The sequence below is a fragment of the Stenella coeruleoalba genome (genome assembly GCF_951394435.1).
Source record: "Stenella coeruleoalba genome assembly, chromosome: 15".
NCBI classification, from domain to species: Eukaryota; Metazoa; Chordata; class Mammalia; order Artiodactyla; family Delphinidae; genus Stenella; species Stenella coeruleoalba.
In genome coordinates this window covers 67,875,713-67,894,470 of record NC_137161.1, presented here as the reverse complement: position 1 = coordinate 67,894,470, position 18,758 = coordinate 67,875,713, and the positions used below count along the sequence as shown (strand labels likewise).

Below are 18,758 nucleotides of genomic sequence, written 5' to 3'. Positions count from 1 at the left end.
TATATGTTTAGTCTGTACAGTATTTAATCTCCTAAAAAAAATTAGTACTCAACAATTAAAAATTCAGAAATACCATACAAAAATTCAGATTTTGAGCTCCTCATGAAACACCAGAAGTTCTCATGATATCATGCCTGTATTCTTAAACAGCTATGATAGGCTATTACTTCAATCATTTACATGATCTGCCAGGCTCCTGTGGACATCTGAGTTTTTGGTCCCTAACCCAGATCCTTTCTGTACGGTTTGCCTTTCATTTTGACTCAGTTTCATGCTGTGGAGCCTTCCAAAAATATGCTAGTTTTCCTGCAACCCTATGCCTCTTCATTAAAGGGGGAGATTGCCAACAGCAGTATCTAGATGGTTAGCATTTGTTTGTGAAGTCACATAAAATAAACATGGGAAGTACCCTATCAGTGCAAAAAGTACTGAACTCTAAATAAGGAGCTCTGGGAGTTCCCTGGTGGTCTAGTGGTTAGGATTCAGTGCTCTCACTGCCGTGGCCCCGTTTCAATCCCTGGCTGGGGAACTGAGATCCCAAAAGCCGAGGGGCCAAAAAAAAAAATTTTTTTTTTAAATAAATAAATAAGGAGTCTTTAGTGCTTGTCAAAGCTTTCCCCCAGCTAGCTCCGATACGTCGTACAACTCAACCTCCCTAGGCCTCAGTTTCCTCACCTATACAATGATCTCTAAGGTCCCAGGCAGAACTTCCACACACAGTGTTTATCTGGATTTCAAGTATCTAGCAGTGCTTCCCTGCCATACGCCATCAGTGCTCAAAGACCATAAATTGGTTCTAAGGGCTTTGAATAAGTTAAAAGAGATTAAGATATTTCGTCAGCAATACACTTCTCATCTCAGCTCAGATGCTTGTCTCACAACTCCTAAAACAATCGCCAAGACCGTGCTGATATAGCACTTGCTAAGAACTATTAAACTTTCTCACAGTGGGAACTCATTATGGGGAGAATTACTAAATAAAAGTCTCTTCCTCCTTTGCAAACAGAGGTGCATGGAAGAGCAGAATGGCCCATTTCCTCCCCAAAGAATCCTAGTGGATGATTCTGTACATCTTTGAAATTTGCATTCAGTGATCTGAATAATGAGATTTTTAAAAATTGGAATAACAAATAAACCACCCAGTGGTTAGAGATCATATATTGTCAAATCTCTCTCTTCATATCATCTTCCATCTGTGAATCTGTGATGTGCCTTTACATGAGCTACGTGATTTCCACTGCATAAAACAACATGTAGAAGAAAAGAGACTGTCTTGAGGTGGGGGTTGGGAAATGTGAGGTTTTCTTCTTCTTGCTTTTCGGTGTTTTCCAAGCTCTCTAGCATGAGCATGGATTGCTTTTGTCTCGTCACATGTTTGTAATTTGGAACTCTGAGCTCATGAGGGCTTTGCCTACGGGCAAAGGTCAAAAGATAATGTATTTGCTTCTCTCAGGTGTCCTAGAGCTCTCACTGGTCTTAGAGCATGTTTTATGGTAACTTTTCAGTTAGGGCATTCCTGGGCAGGGCGGGAAGTACAAGTTCAAACCCCACCCAATGTGAAGGTAAGGCCATAGAATTCTTTGGACACACTTTTTATTTTTCCACCCAGAGCCCAAGGCAAGAGAGACATGCTTCCTCATACTTTTCCTGTGCTGGTGACAGATTTATCTAGTTATATTTTAGATAGTATTTCTGAGTACTCTGTACCAGGAGAATGTTTAAGTTAGCTAGATCAACATACTGTTAGAGATAGAAATCGCATGCATTACTTTTGTGAAAGAAAATAAACTTGAGTTTTAATAATCAACACCCAAGGTTACCTGGGCAGCCTGAGAAGACGGTGAATGGTGGGACCACAGTTTCTGGGGGTAATACTGTGTTGTCAAGAATTTTGCAACAGTCTTTCAACACACACCGGCGCCCCTGAAATTAAAATCTTGTTAATAGGAGATAGACCAGGAAATGGGAGTAAAAGTTGTCTTGTCTGCTGTGTGGAATATATTTATATTTTCTCTATTCATGATATCATACAATAGTCATGGACAGTGACAAGAGGCTTGGCTACTATTCCCTATTGCAGGTGGTACATGACAAGCAGGAGGTAAAAATGTGAGTGTGTACAAATTTGAGGTGGGGGTCATACACTAGGGACAGTTCAAGTTACCTTAGGCATTTCATACTACATGAAATTCAATCTTCAAGAATTCTGTTTACTTTTCTTTCTTCCTTTTTTTAATAATTTAGTGGATATCTGTTGTTTCGCTTGTCCAACATCCACTTCCCTTTCTTCTGGTAACAGAAGCTATATTTTCCTTGGATACTGCCCCATCCCCATCTCAGTCCATGTGCTTCACCTCCCATCCCAAACTATGAACCCCAAGCCTGGCCACAGCCACTGGTTTAGGCAATCGGCGTATGAGCTGATGATGAATCTCAATGTCAGGGCTTCTGCTGGGACTACGGGGAAAAGCTCTCTCCAATGGGGATTTTAGAGGACAGGACAGAATCCTGGACCAGCCACTGGTTTCCATGAGGAAAGGACCTGCCTGAGAGCCTCCCAGAGGAAAACAAAAAAGGGAAGGGGATTAATTCTCATGACATCAACTGAACCCCCAGAGTCACTTATGTATGAAATTAGGATCTACTTCTGTACCCTTGCTTCATATTAGCCAGTACATTCGCTTTGAACCTACCAATTTAAGGTCTGTTTGTTCTTTTGCCAATTCCAACTGGAAAAGTCTTGGCAAATTCTTCTGGATATGAAGTTACTAGTTCATTTGTTCCCCCATGGGTAAGTGGTAGTTATTAGAAGGTTTAGGCTGGACATAATGCTTGACTTTATCCACTGTCATCACTTTTCAATTCTGCCATCACCCACGGCATTTTGGGGGCAAGAAATAAGGTCTGGGAACTTCATCTCTTTCATGGCTTAAGGGAAAGGAGAGCCTTCTGTATACAGTTAAAGTTATGTCTCAGACAACTCGCTGAGTAAATGAAAGATTGCATTTACATCATCCGGGTCTATAAGTTTACTTGTGTTCTGGTCAGATGATCTGATAAAACATCCCCAGGTGGCTGAAGATGCGGAACACCTAACAAATACCAGGATAATGCTAACCCATCTAGATCTTAGATTTTACCAAAGAATATGAAAGATACTTTGATTTGGTTGTGTTCAAATTTTCCCCCCGTATTAAATACCTAACTCTTATGTAAGTCCAGGAACTCCTGGGTAGATTGCCAAATGAATTTTTTAAAAAGCTTATACCTCTAAGGTCTGAATTTCTTTAGTGGCTAACTAAGTTGTCTCCAGTTGGGTGGTAACAGCCAAGTTGGGCAACATCTTTAGGTCAGAAGCAAGTTATGACTGCAGCTCATTTCTCCTTGGAAAGTTTTCTTCCACAAATTACCTATTATATTGGCAACATCAAAAATCGGGCAGATGGCCAGCTCCCCTGGTGACTCCCAAATTAACTCAAAGATGTCCTGTGACGCCTAAGCTCCTAATAACTCAGACTAAGCACATGGGGCACTGAGTAAGAGGAGTGTGCTGCATATGGCAGGGCACATTCACAGACAGGGACCTGCAGACACAGGGCCCTGGAAGAGAGGGACAGTGGAAATGAACCTTCTCACTGCATACTACCAGCCACCACACAGCCTGAGGGCACCTGCTTTCTAGAGTTGGCCATTCTGCCCACTCAGAGAAATGTGCTCAATTGGGTTTCAGAGAATTCTGGGTAAACTGATCAATTACATGGCAGCAGAATAAAAAATGCAGGTACTTCTTAGGCATGAATGGCTTGGCAATAGCTGAGGAGATAAAAAGCTGAAACTACTTCTTTATTCTTTCCTGGAGAACTTTCCAAGAAGGAGTTAAGAACTACATGTTGCTAGTATTATAGCTACCCATATCTCCTTATGCAAGTTATTTAGCAAGTTACTTAAATCCTGTGAAATAGGATATAAAACCAAGCCCGTAGGGATGCTGTCAAGACTAGAGACAAAAGTAAAACTCATGGCATGGTTAACAGTGCCTATTAATATTGCCTGTTAGGCTTTTCCTGCAGACATTTGGGCAATTCTGATTAACACCCACACCTTCACATATCCAAGCATAAGTTAGACTACCACATGAGATGCTACAGGAAGGATCCGTGTGTCATGAAGACAGTTGGACTCTAAATGAGTTCCTGCTAGCTCTGAGATTCTCAAAGGATCATTCTCCTCAGATTACTTGGGAATTTTTAAAGGCTCAGCAAATAAGCCCTGTCAATACTGAACAATGACAATACCATGAATTGATGTATTGAAAAGTGATACAAAAAGCAGAGCACCTAACAATAGGACTAGAATTCCCTAAGCTGTGGGAATAGCATTTGGATTTTAACCGTTCAGACATTTGGCTCTGGGGCTAAAGGACTAGGCTACTATGGTGATGTCTTCACATTGCTGAGGAAAATATCAGGAAAACCCAGCTGTGGCTTGGAAAGCCAGCTTTGGTCAAACAGTCAGAGTGAGGGGAGAGGATGGATTTCTTCTCCCTTTTCTCAATGTCAGCCCGAACCACAGACATTCTGTCTCTAATACATACTAAGGGACTCCCCTGGAGAAGAATATTTGGCAAAACAACTACTCCCCTTAATTCTGAGTAACAAGTCAGACTGGAATGTTTTTCTCAGCAGTGGGGTTCTCCATTGCACTGTCCACCTTTGCTGTGCCCTCATGGCTCCTGGAATGTGACTGCATGGCTTCTGCAGGTTTTCTGATACTTTAGGGTCCTAGTCTTATCCAGAGCAGAGAACTGACTCTAAATTAAGGGGAGTGGCCATTTAAATGTATGAAAGGGGTCTTGGCTTTTCCCAGAATCTGAGGGACAAACATAAAATGTAGGAGACATTTTCCCTGAAAATTTAGGCAGTTTGGCTCTGATCATTAACATTCTTACTCAGGATGGTCTCAGAAATCCTAACTGAAATCAACCTCTTCATCTATGAAATACCAAGAAATTCAGCCTTGGAAAGCCTTGGTTGGGTTAAACAAATTGATATCGAGGCACCTGTGGACCAGGGTCCTACAGGTTCTGCTGAGGGAGGGGCCCCCTCGCACCTGGCAAACCCAGCACCCTGAACTACGTGCAGCTCCCTTAACGTCATGCCCATTGGTGACTTTGACCCTTACACATGCCAATGTCTTCCCTGAAACACTCATTCTCCTCTGGTCTAGGAGCCAATTTTGATGCACCCTTCAAGATCCCCTCACCCCCACCAGACTGTAAGATTCTTGAGGTGAAGCAACAGGTAGGTCACATAGTGGCATGGCTATTCATACCACTAGGGTTCAAATCCCAGCACTACCATTTACTAGCCTTGTCAAATCCCCTAATATCGAAGGTCTTCAGTCTCCTCACCTGAAAACAGGGATAATAACAGTACCTAGTATCCTTGGATGGTTGTGAGAATTAAATGAAATAATCAAAGATAAGAGTTTAACGTCATATGGAAGAGGTTCCATAAAGGTTAGCCATGATTATTAATGCCTAGGAAAAACTCCAAATTCAGTAATAATTCTGATAGACCAGTAGACCAGAAAGGACTTCTACCCTGCTTGATGACAGAAGCAGAAGCCCACTGATGTGAGGGACACGAGCTAGAGAGAGAGTGAGGCTGCTCAGCCAGCCAAGTCACCATACTCACAATCACACAGTTCTTGCCAACGTGAACGTAAGAGCCAATCTGAGCTGCGTTGACCACACAATCTTCCTCAATAAAGACATGGTCCCCAATATGTAGAGGAAAAAATGCAACGCTATAGAATAAAAAGAAGATGAACAAAGAAAGGTCAAGGTGATATACTTTTGGTCAAGGTTTATAGAACTAAAGATCGTAATCTCAACTCCATCGTCTTTTCTTAATAAGACTGTTCCTAGCAAGGAAAGAATCCTCAGGCTTAACGAATTCTATAATGTTGAAGAAGATGCATGTGACTACTAAATCGAAATCAGAAATATTAGACCAAGGAAATTTGAAAGGAAATAGCAGAACAGTGAGAGCAAAACCTTCAAAGCTAAAAAATCTGGCACCAAATAAAAACAAATGAATGTTTTGCTCATTCTTGCCTCCTTTGAAAATGCCCACAGATCACATTTTCATTAATCTGCTCTATAATCCTTCAGGGGACTGATGTGAGGTTCATGGGATATAATTCTCAACATGCTAAAAATTTATATACTGACTGGTTTTATTGAGAGTCTACTATATGCCAGACTCTGTGCTAGGAACTGGGGAATACAATGGTGAGCAAAAGGGATGCAATCATGCCCATGGAGCTTACAAACAAGAGAAGAAAAGAGAGACTAAATAAATGATTAAATAAGTAATTAGTTACAACTGTGATAAGTGCTACAGAGGAAAAATAACACATTATGAGCGCATATAACAGAGACTTTACTCAGACTGGAGGTTAAGTAATTGAAAGTGACATTTAAGCCAGGACTTAAGGAGTCAGTCGGCTTTCTCCAGACTTGTGACATCATTCCCATTCTCCAGGACTCCTCAAATGTCATTGACTGTGGTCTGTGATCATATTTACAAGAAATTTCGGTACCTTGGGATGTAAAATATTTGGACTAGAACTAATATAAAGCAGCTGGATGCTCACTGGCTCTTTCCAGTCCTGTGTTCTATTTTATCAGGAATATTTTGTCAGAGATGATACCTGTCCTCCACAGACCTATACTTTATTTAAATCTTCCTTAATTCATTTGCATTTTTGGTCTGGACCCCTTGTGTGGCAATGGATTCCTTGATCTTATCATAGTCTACAACAGTACTATCAACTCCTTAATTTTAAATTAAAAACTCCAAACTTTATACTATCAGCTGGTCCTGGTATTGAGATATACAGGGGAGGAAATCGACATTCACCTTCTATTCACGTGTTGCTATTTACACTTTCATATTTCTATATTTCTCATGTGGACTATTCTAATTTACACTTCCCTCCATTCACCAATAAGCTTCTTATTCATTCTCAGTCCTCTTCCTGGACCATATCCAGCCCAATAATGCCTTTATCAGGAGGTGGAGTCAACAACTCTAGCAGAGCATCAGTCACTGTATGAAACCATGAAAAGGTGTCACAGGGTTTTCTGATTTCCACTCAATAGTCCTTTTTTTTAATTTAAAAAAATATTTATTAATATTTTGGCTGCACTGGGTCTTAGTTGTGGCACATGGGATCTTTAGTTGCAGCATGTGGACTTCTTAGTTGCAGCATGCATGCAGGATCTAGTTCCCTGACCAGGGATCGAACCCGGGGCCCCTGCATTGGGAGCACAGAATCTTAACCCACTGGACCACCAAGGAAGTCCCCTCCCCTCAACAGTCTTCTGAGGGACTTCCCTGGTGGTCCAGTGGTTAAGACTCTGCGCTTCCACTGAAGGGGGCCCGGGTTCGATCTCTGGTCAGGGAATTAAGATCCCACATGCCACACAGCACGGCCAAAAAAAAAAAAAAAATAGCCTTCTGAGCTAATGAGCAAATGCTTTCATCTAAATTTCATATGATTTACAATGACTCCCTGCTCCAATTCCTGTACATAATAAAAGCCTGGAGCCCAACATCACTATGGGAAATGCAGGACGATTCCTGCATGATATACACCCAGGTATGGTAGTCTGAGTTAGCTGCCCTCTTCTCTGTTCCTCCCTAACCATGTTCATGCCCCATTGACAGGAGTATCCCATTCTATAGTGGCTATCACGTTACAGCATCACATTCTATAGTAGCTTTCTGTTTACGTAATTCTTTCTATCACTAGGTTATTGTTGTTGTTTTTTTATTTTTATTTTATTTTTCTGCGGTACGCAGGCCTCTCACTGTTGTGGCCTCTCCCATTGCAGAGCACAGGTTCCGGATGCGCAGGCTCAGTGGCCATGGCTCACGGGCCCAGCTGCTCTGCGGCATGTGGGATCTTCCCAGACCGGGGCACGAACCCGTGTCCCCTCCATCGGCAGGCGGACTCCCAACCACTGCGCCACCAGGGAAGCCCTGTTGTTGTATTTTTAATTGAGGTATAGTTTATTTCCAATATATAAGTTTCAGTGTACAACACAGTGATCCACAATTTTTAAAGGTTATACTCCACTTATAGTTATTATAAAATATTAGCTATTATTCCCTGTGCTGTAAAACATATCCTTGTAGCTTATTTATTTTATATGTAGTAATTTGTACTTCTTAATCCCCTACCCCTGTCTTGCCCCTCCTCCTTCCCACTGGTAACCACTAGTTCGGTATATCTGTGAGTCTGTCTCTTTTTTTTACATTCACTAGTTTGTTTTACTTCTAACACTGGGTTATGAGACCCTATTTGATCCATCTGTATATGCCCAGCTTATAACCTAGTGACTGGCATAAGGAAAGCACTCAATCAATGCTTGCTGAATTCTTGGATGAAAAGCAGATGGTGCCATAGGTAGGAACGAGGAGGGCAAAGCGAGAGAGAGGCAAAGAGAATACCATCATATCAAGCATAGCGGTCGGTTTTCCTGCCCTGTCCATGCCCTTTCTTAGACAATCCTTATGCCCACTGAGAGATCAGGGGGCCTGACTTGACCCTGCTCTCTGGGTCAAAGCTGTTTTTAGACTGGGTGTTTTTAGACTGGGGGTGGGCTGTTTTTAGACTGGGGGTGTTCTCTCTCCCAACATTTTGTTGATAGGACCTAAAATCTCTGGTTGGTATCCGTTGGAAGCCTAAATGGAGAAGTGATGTAAAAAAACGGGCTGAGGCAGCAAGGTTGGCTCCATTAGAAAAGCCGGAAGATATAGCTGAAAGAAAAAAGAGGGAAGCAGAAGTGCAGAGAGAAGAACAGTTAAGAAACAGTATAACCTTGGTAACAGAGCGGCAGTCAGACAGAATAGTGGTCTTGACTCTGGCTAGCTGTCCAGTTCCAGGTTCTAGTCCCTTGTGAAGCCTGACCCCTTTTTCTACCCTTAAATTCCATCAAATATGCCTGTGGCTGTTTAATCAGAACCCCCTTTGCTTTTGCCAGCTTAAGTGGATTGTTTCTGGCAACTAACCACCAACTAGACTAAGACAACCAACACCAGAGTTGTGTTCATTATGGTGAATTCTTACTTAGTGTCCCAAACAATAGCGTAGACCTGCTCCTTCCCCCACAACTCAACGCATGGATAGTACCACCAGTAGCAGCATCTTGCCCAAGACTGAATCAGGTCATTAAATTACATACCCTTTGCTGAATTTCTTGAATGGTGGCCTTATGACACTCCGACTTTTCACAACACAATGACGTCCAACTCTTACATTTGCCAGATCCCCTCGAATAATACAGTCATTCATCACAATGGTCTATAAAACAAAGCATATTTTAAAAAGCTACTAACATAGCCTAAAACATAATGAAAAAGAGTAGGAAACCAGACAGTTTGAGAGTTATGCTATATTCTACTGAATCACCTGTTCTGTCAAAAGGGATAACTTTTAAGGTAAAGAGAATTGCCCTCATAATACTGATTGCAGTTCAAGATGTTCCCAGTACATCACAGGCTTTGCCCTTATTATCCCATGAATAGGACTCAATGGATGGACAAACATTTATTGAGAATACCTGTGGCAGACCTGGTCTGTGTATCTCCTCAGATGCACTTGGTTCCACCTGCCCCCAAGCCTTGGCTGCTTGCTCAGTGAGAGTCCTGGCTGTTCCCACCTTTGTCTAATCTCCTAACAGTACTATCTACAACTTCATGCTCCAGAGGTGGACCCACTGAGGTTCTGCTTCCTCTCCCAATTTCTGGACCTAGATTATGTGCTACACTGCAAGGTGTGATATCTGGCTTCCCCAGAGGTTGCCAGGAGGGGCTGAATAACACAACCCAGAAACTGGGGGGAACTAATGCCCCATACTTGGTAAAGAGTAGGCATTCTTGAAATGTCTGCTGAATAAATGAGGTTTAAAAAAAAAAAGTGCACGTGGCTGAGGTTGCGGCTGGGAAAGTAAGCAAGGGACCAGATCATGAAGAATTACCTGTGCTGAGTACAGAAGTTCAGATGTTTTTCCCTAGCGGGTATAACGAATCAATGAAAGATTCTAAGCACAGGATTAACACAAGCGAAGCTTCATTTTAGAAATATTACTCTGGAAGCAGTCTGGAGCCTGAATGGAGGCAGGCAAGACTGGAGGGGATGTGACCCTTCAGATGGATCAAGGCGAAACGAGATGGTGGGCCTTACCTAAGGCAAAAGCTGTGCATCAGGGAAAGAGAAATAAATCAGAGGTAGAGGAATCTGAGCAATCCTTTAGATCTAGCTACCAATTTAGAGGAAGGAGAGGGGGACAGAGATCACATTAAGCAACACTGTGTAAACAGAATCAGCCAAATTCAGAAATTTGAAAATACTGCAGGACAGTGAGCCAGTTTCCTCAACATATAAATGGCATGCGGAGAAAAACGAGGCAGGGAATGAGAACTGTTACAGATTCAAAGAGACTTAAGAAACACATCAACCAAACAGTAATGTGTACCTGACCTTGTCTGGATCCTGATTTGAACAAGCCAACTGTAAAAAGACATCTTAAGATAATGGAGGGACTTCCCTTGTGACGCAGTGGTTAAGAATCCGCCTGCCAATGCAGAGAACATGGTTCAATCCCTGGTGCGGGAACATTCCACATGCCGCAACTAACATTCCACATGGAGCAACTAAGCCCATGCATCCCAACTATTGAGCCTGCGCTCTAGAGCCTGTGTGCCACAACTACTGAGCCCATGTGCCACAACTACTGAAGCCCGCAAGCCCTAGAGCCTGCGCGCTGCAACTACTGAAGCCCGCGCGCTCTAGGGCTCGTGTGCTGCAACTGCTGAGCCTGCGTGCTGCAACCACTGAAGCCCACATGCCTAGAGACTGTGCTCCGCAACAAGAGAAGCCACCGCAAAGAGAAGCCTGCACCCCGCAATGAAGAGTAGCCCCCACTCGCCGCAACTAGAGAAATTCCGGGCACAGCAACGAACACCCAACGCAGCCAAAAGAAAAAGATAATGGAAAGACTGAACATGGACTGAGGATTAGATTAGATGATATTAGGGAATGACTGGCTTTTTAAAAAATATAATAACGGTCTTCTATACATTTTTTAAAGCCTTTAAATATCAGTGATATACATTGAAATATTTATGGGTAAAATAATATTATGCTTGCAATTTGCTTTAAAATATTCCACTCCAAAATTGGTTTGAACTTGGCAGGTGAGTATAGAGATGAAGCAAGAATGTCAGAATATTGCTAATTGTAGAAGCTGGTGAATGAGTATATAGGGACTCATATGTTCTCTCTACTCTATTTTTTTTTGCGGTACGCGGGCCTCTCACTGTTGTGGCCTCTCCCATTGCGGAGCACAGGCTCCGGACTCGCAGGCTCAGCGGCCATGGCTCACGGGCCCAGCCGCTCTGCGGCATGTGGGATCTTCCCGGACCGGGACACAAACCTATGTCCCCTGCATCGGCAGGCGGACTCTCAACCACTGCGCCGCCAGGGAAGCCCTGTTCTCTCTACTCTTAAATGTGTCCTAAAAGTTCCATAACAATACTGCTCATCTATAGAAAGTAATGAACTACTAATCCATGAATATATCCAACAACATGGATAAATCTCAAAAACATTATGCTGAGGGAAAAAAGCTGACCCCCCCCACCCCAAAAAGTACATGATTCCAATTACAGGAAACTTGAGAAAATGCAAAACTAACCTCTATTCATTTTACATAGGTTACCTGGGCAAAGCTAGAAGAAGGCTTGACTGCAGAGGGACACAAGGAAACTAGGGTGATGTAAATATTTTATATCTTGACTGTGGTACTAGTTGCATAGATGTCCCCATCAGCCAAACCTTTTCAAACTGCATATTTAAAATGGGTATACTTGGGCTTCCCTGGTGGCACAGTGGTTGAGAGTCCACCTGCCGATGCAGGGGACATGGGTTCGTGCCTCGGTCTGGGAAGATCCCACATGCCGCGGAGTGGCTGGGCCCGTGAGCCACGGCCACTGAGCCTGCATGTCTGGAGCCTGTGCTCCGCAACGGGAGAGGCCACAACAGTGAGAGGCCCGCGTACCACAAAAAAAAAATAATAATAAAATAAAATGGGTACACTTTATTGTATGTAATATACCTAAATAAAAATGATTTTTTAAAAAATAAATTTATTTATTTTATTTTTGGCTGCGTTGGGTCTTTGTTGCTGTGTGTGTGCTTTTCTCTAGTTGCGGTGAGCGGGGCCTACTCTTCGTTGCAGTGTGCGGGCTTCTCATTGCGGTGGCTTCTCCCGTTGCGGAGCACGGGCTCGGCTCTAGGCACGTGGGCTTCAGTAGTTGTGGCTCGTGGGCTCTAGAAGCACAGGCTCAGTAGTTGCGGCGCACGGGCTTAGTTGCTCCACGGCCTGTGGGATCTTCCCGGACCAGGGCTTGAACCCATGTCCCCTGCACTGGCAGGCAGATTCTTAACACTGCGCCACCAGGGAAGTCCTAAAAATGATTTTTTTTAATGTTCCATTATAAAATATTTAAAAAGAAAAAAAAGAAGAGATTTTATATGACTCGGTCATTGTTTAGATGTTGGGTAAGAGAAAAAGAATCTAGGACAGGGTAAGCAATTCTGGGGATTAGATGATAAATTCAATTTTGAAATTCTGAGTTTGTGGAATCTGTGGGATGATCAACAGGCAGTTGTAAATAAAGGTCTGGGGCCCAAGATAGAAGGTCAGGCTAGAGAAGTAGATGGGAACACCTCAAATATAGGTGAATTTAGACAAATCACTAGCCAGAACATGAGGCTCTGAGAAGATACTGAAAAAGAAATGGGCTCACACCTGGAAGAGTTTACCAATCTGACCCACATATGTTCAGTCTATAAAACCTCTATGGGTAAAAAGAAATTTTCACATCTGTTGCTGATTGTAAAGTATTACAGGTCCTCTTGGTTTTTTTGTTTTGTTTTGTTTTGTTTTTGTTTTTTTGGCTGTGCCATGCAGCTTGCGGGATCTTAGCTCCCTGACCAGAGATCGAACCCAGGCCCCAGCAGTGAAAGTGCCGAGTCCTAACTACTGGACTGCCAGGGAATTCCTCTCTTGGTTTTTAAAAGCTATCTTCTTCAAGCTTAGAGAGATGTCTATTTCTAGTACATAATTCTTTCATCTGAGATCCTTAATTTACTTCAATCATTGTTTTTCAGCTTGTGTTTCCATCTACAATCAGAGAAAATGACTTATTTTTCTTTTGGAAGAAAACAGAATACCAAGAGTTCTGAGTATTTGATAATGGCTGTTATTGTTTTATTGTGTTTTAAGTAAAGATAACAATCTTAATCTAGAAATAAAGAAAATCCATATAAGTCCCTCAGTCAGCCTAAATTACATTCCCACTGAGGAAGCAAACACACAAAAAACATAAGAAAGAAACGATATCACAGATGGTCAAAGAAATTTAGCAAGTGGTATTCAAACCCTGGTTTCCTATCTCATAAAGAATGGAGCTAAAGAAGAGAAGTCAGATTAAAAATAGAGGCAACATGGGCTTCCCTGGTGGCGCAGTGGTTCAGAGTCCGCCTGCTGATGCAGGGGACACGGGTTCGTGCCCCGGTCCGGGAAGATCTCACATGCTGCAGAGCGGCTGGGCCCGTGAGCCATGGCCGCTGAGCCTGCGTGTCCAGAGCCTGTGCTCCGCAACGGGAGAGGCCGTGTACTGTATTTAAAACAAAACAAAACAAAAGAGGCAACAGGGTGTTAAAATGAAAGGAGGTGCCTAAAAAGACCTCTCAGGGAGAAAAACAGTATTAAAGCAGACTTCACCGAACTCAACAAGGACAAGGCAGAGGTGGCAAGTTGGGGGTCTGAGGGCTGTACCTAGAAATGGTTTTCTCTGGCCTCTGCAGCCATTTTTATCATTTAAATTAGATGCTATTATGTGAATAGTAGGACATTTTACATTTAAAAAAAATCCAGATTTCCAGTTTCTTTTGAGAAAATCAGAAGCTCTGCAAGTACAGGTCTGCACTCCCAATGGCAACAATCAGCCCAAGCTTAGCTAGGTCCTGTATTCTCCAATTCACTAGGCCCCACCATTCTGGTTTACACCCAGTCCTCTTTGCTCATCTGATCCCTGTCTCTTCCTGCAGGCACTGTGACACCCGATGGAAAACAGAAATGCCAAAGTTCTGAAAGGGGCAGGGGCTGGAAACAAAAATGGATTGTTCATAATAACAAAAAGCTGGAAACAAAATAACTATCCACCTATAAAAGACGGGATAAACCGAATTGTACACAGCAGTGAAAATGCATAAACCACAATGAATCTTAGAAACTAAGCTGAGAAAGATGTTACTTACTAAATGTAATATATGTTTTCTATTGTCATTATTACAATAACTGAGAGTAAAAATAGTAAGTCACAGAAAACCAAGTAAAGCTAAACAATATATATTATTTAGAAATACACACATATGTGGTAAAAATTTTGTTTTGAAAAATAAAGAATTTATAAGAAAAAGTTCAGAATAGTGGTATCCTCTTGGAAGGAGGTAGAAGAAAGAAATGGGAGAGGAACTTCAGGCTGTACTGTATTATTATGCATTGATTATGTTCCAGTTCTTCAGTTGGGTGGTGGGTTCATGGTGTTGATTTAATTTTTATGCTTCATAACATATATATCACATATCAGTCTTCTGTGTGCACCAAATATTGCCAAATAAAACACCTTTCAAAAAAGAAAGAGGGCCCCGAATAACCAAAACAATCTTGAAAAAGAAGAAGTTGGAAGACTCATATTTCCTGATTATAAAATTTACTAGAAGTCTACAGTAACCAAAATAGTGTAGAACTAGCATATGGACAGATATATCAACTATGGAATAGAATTGAGAGTGCAGAAAGTAACCCATACATCTGTGGCCAGATGATTTTCTATAAGGATGACAAGACCAGTCAATGGGGAAAGAACAATCTCTTCAACAAGTGGTGCTGGGACAAGTAGAATTCCACCCCCCCAAAATTAATTAATTAGGACCCCAACCTCACATCATATGCAAAAATTAACTCAAAATGGATCAACAACCATTTAAATACAAGTGCTAAAACCATAAAACTCTTAGAAGAAAACACAGGAGTACATCTTCATGATCTTGGGTTTGGCAAGGATTCTTAGATATACAACATCAAAAACTTAAGCAACAAAAGAAGAAATAGATAAACTGGACTTCATCAAAATTAAAAACTCTTGTGCATCAAAGAACATTATCAAGAAAGTAAAAAGAACATTATCAAGAAAGTAAAAAGACAGCCTACAGAATGGTAGAAAATATTTGCGATCATAAATCTGATAAGGATTTAACACCCAGAATATAAAGAACTCCTACAATTCAACAACAAATAGACAAGATTTTAAAATGGTCAAAGGACTGAATAGATATTTCTCCAAAGATATGCAAATGGCCAATAAGATAAAAGATGTTCATCATCATTAGACATTAGGGAAATGCAAATTACACTACTATATATATAAAAGATAACTAATAAGAACCTATTGTATAGCACAGGAAACTCTATTCAGTGCTCTGTAATGACCTATATGGGAATGGAATCTAGCAGAGAGTAGATATATGTATATGGATGGCTGATTCACTTTGCTGTACAGCAGAAACTAACACAACATTGTAAATCAATGATACTCCAATAAAACATTAATTAAAAAAAAACACAATGAGGGGCTTCCTTGGTGGTGCAGTGGTTAAGAATCCGCCTGCCAATGCAGGGGACACAGGTTTGAGCCCTGGTCTGGGAAGATCCCACATGCCGCGGAGCAACTAAGCCAGTGCGCCACAACTACCGAACGTGAGCTCTAGAGCCCATGAGCCACAACTACTGAGCCCACGTGCCACAACTACTGAAGCCCACACACCTACAGCCCATGCTCCACAATGAGAGGCCACCACAACGAGAAGCCCGCGCACCGCAATGAAGAGTAGCCCCCGCTCGCCGCAACCAGAGAAAGCCCGCGCACAGCAACAAAGACCCAACGCAGCCAAAAATAAAATAAATAAAGTAACTAATTAAGAAAAAAACACACAATGAAATATTGAATACCTTTCATATACACATCCAAAAAAAAAAGAACCCAGAAAATTACAAGTGTTCATGAGAAATTGGTACTCTCTTGCATTGCGGTGGGAACGTAAAATGGTGCAATTTGGCAGTTCTTCGCAAAGCTGAAAAATAGAACTGCCACATGACCCAGACACCCCCACCCCTAGGTATGTAATAAATAACTGAAAACAGAGCTCAAATACATCCTTGTATGCCAATGTTCATTGCAGCAATACTCACGATAGTGGAGAGGTAGAAACAATCCAAGTGTCCATCAACAGATGAATAAATAAACAAAATATACATATATACAATGGAATATTCGTCATGAAAAGGAATAAAATTCTGATACGTGTGGATGAGCCTTGAAAACATTATGCTAAGTGCAATAAGCCAGCCCAAAGGACAAATCTTGCATGACTGTGCTTAAATGACATATATCTAGAATAGGCACATTCATAGAGACAGAAAGTAGATTGAGGTTACCAGGGTCTGGGAGGAAAGGGGATGAGAGTTATTCCTTAATGGGTTCAGAGCTTCCGTCTGAGTGGTGAAAATGTTTTAGAAATAGATATAGTGGTGATGATTGCACAACACTGTGAATATAATTAATGTCAATGAACTGTATACTTAAAAGTGCTTAAAGTGGCGAATTTTGTCATAAATACACACACACACACACACACACACACACACACACACACACACACATCTTCCCTACAAAATCACAGAAAATGGTTTGGAATTAGCTGAAGGATTTCAAAGAAAACTCCACATATTTGCTAACGAGTCAGGTGGAGTTAACTGAATTTTCTAATTTTGTACTAAAACAGTGTATCTGTAATTACTAATTATATCTAACTACCAAACTCTATTTCTTTTCTATTAAATCTCATGGTATGATGGGGTAACAGACACAGTAATTGTGTCTCTACTGAAAATATCTGTGATCTTTTGATTACAATGAGATTATTTTACCTCTAGAAGTTACAGATTTAATATTTCAAGGAAAATTGAGTGCTCCTAATGGCAGGAAGAAACTATGGACTTCAGTGTTTGTCAAGCTCAAATATATCTTGATACTTTCTCTGGTTCTAAAGTGTTCTAATATTATCCCAGGTTTATGCTCATCTCTGTGCTATTTCAGTTTATTCAGACTACAAGATTCTGAGCCTTTCACATTCCATTTTTCAAATGCATTTCAGATTTTAGTTACCTTTCCCAATTCTCAAATTAATTTTAAGTTTCAGTTAATAATGAATCATTAATTAGTAAACAGATAATTATATCAGTATCACTTTAGTTTCTACACTAAAATACTGTGCTGTCTATTTATGTTTTGTGTCCAGTAATACAGGACACACTACAATACTGTCCAATAATTTCAGTGCTAGGTGTCATTGTATTTTGTGCCTGGAATAACAGGAAAAAGGCTTTCTGTTGCCTCCTTTTACTGCATATTTTTTGTATTCAATAAATCCAATTTGGAGCATTAAAAAAGAGAGAGAGAATTTTAGCATATATAGCAATAAATTGGGGACAACATTTCATCTGCCCTGCTAATGTGATAATCAGTGGAAAGAAAGCAGAAATACGCATCCCGGAGCTGGCTCCGTCCCTTACCTTGCCATTGAGAACGATGTTCTGACTTCCACACAGTACAGACTGGCGACTAACTTTGTTCCCAGATGCCTGAAAGGAAAGAGCAGAAAAACGAGGTGAGCAAACTGAGTGGGTTCTGGGCTACAGGTTTCCATCAAGAAAGCTCATACTGGAGAGAAAAGGACTTGCAATGGGGTGTCGTCTGCAGTGGAATGAGTCAGGATATCAAAAAAGCAAGGATGAATTAGGAACTTAGGGATTCAAGGAACAGACCCAGAAATTGGACGTGGTACGTCTATAGCCTAGCGGCAGCGACTCTCATTTCTACACTTCGGTTTTACAGCCCTAAAAACAGGATAATGACTTTACCAATAGCATAGAGTTGTGAGAATTAAATGAAAAAATAAAGGGTAATGCTGACTGAGCACTAACCCGGTTTCGAGCAATTAACACACATCTACATATAGTTTGTATTGACTATAAAGAACCTAACAAACAAACAAAAAAGAACCTAACAGTCTTTAGCACGTAGTAATAAATTCTGACACGTTAGTTTACAAAAAAAATTTTTTTTAAAGGCCTGAAGCCCAGAGCTGTAATTATCAGGATGGATGAGACCTGTCCTGCTTTCTGGAAGGCGTTTTATCTCTACGAGGAAATCAGGAATAAATTTTAAAAAGCCTAAACTGGCCATGCAAGGAATGCATAACGAAGCCAGACCATACATGAACTCTCACTGCGTAATCTCGGACTAAACGCCAAAGGGACCTGGGGTGGGGCAGGGACAGGATGGAGACGGCGGCCTCAGGGGATGCAGGCTTGGAGAGGGGAGGGCAGATGTCTGGACACGCGCACCGTCTCGATGTACTCGGACTTGTTGTAGAGAAGCTCGCCCAACTCCATGGCCACCAACCCCCCTGCGCAGCTCCGACTCCTGTCAAAGTCTGTCCGCCTGTCTCTCCGCCTCAGACTCCGGCCACTTCCGGCTGCTCCTCCACTTCCG

The 18,758-nt window shown here is 41.6% G+C and overlaps 1 protein-coding gene across 1 annotated transcript in view; it reads right to left on the bottom strand.

The window, feature by feature from the left end:
* The window catches only part of DCTN5 (dynactin subunit 5), a 33,090-nt gene extending 14,345 nt beyond the window's left edge, over window positions 1–18,745 (bottom strand). The window contains exons 1-5 of the mRNA XM_079946269.1: window positions 18,611–18,745; window positions 17,777–17,845; window positions 9,257–9,375; window positions 5,697–5,808; window positions 1,821–1,923 (exon numbers count right to left, since the gene is read on the bottom strand). Of these exons, the coding sequence (XP_079802395.1) occupies window positions 1,821–1,923; window positions 5,697–5,808; window positions 9,257–9,375; window positions 17,777–17,845; window positions 18,611–18,658 (451 nt within the window). The 5' untranslated portion in view covers window positions 18,659–18,745. The remainder of the gene's footprint in view (window positions 1–1,820; window positions 1,924–5,696; window positions 5,809–9,256; window positions 9,376–17,776; window positions 17,846–18,610) is intronic.
* Between the last annotated feature and the right edge of the window lie 13 nt (window positions 18,746–18,758).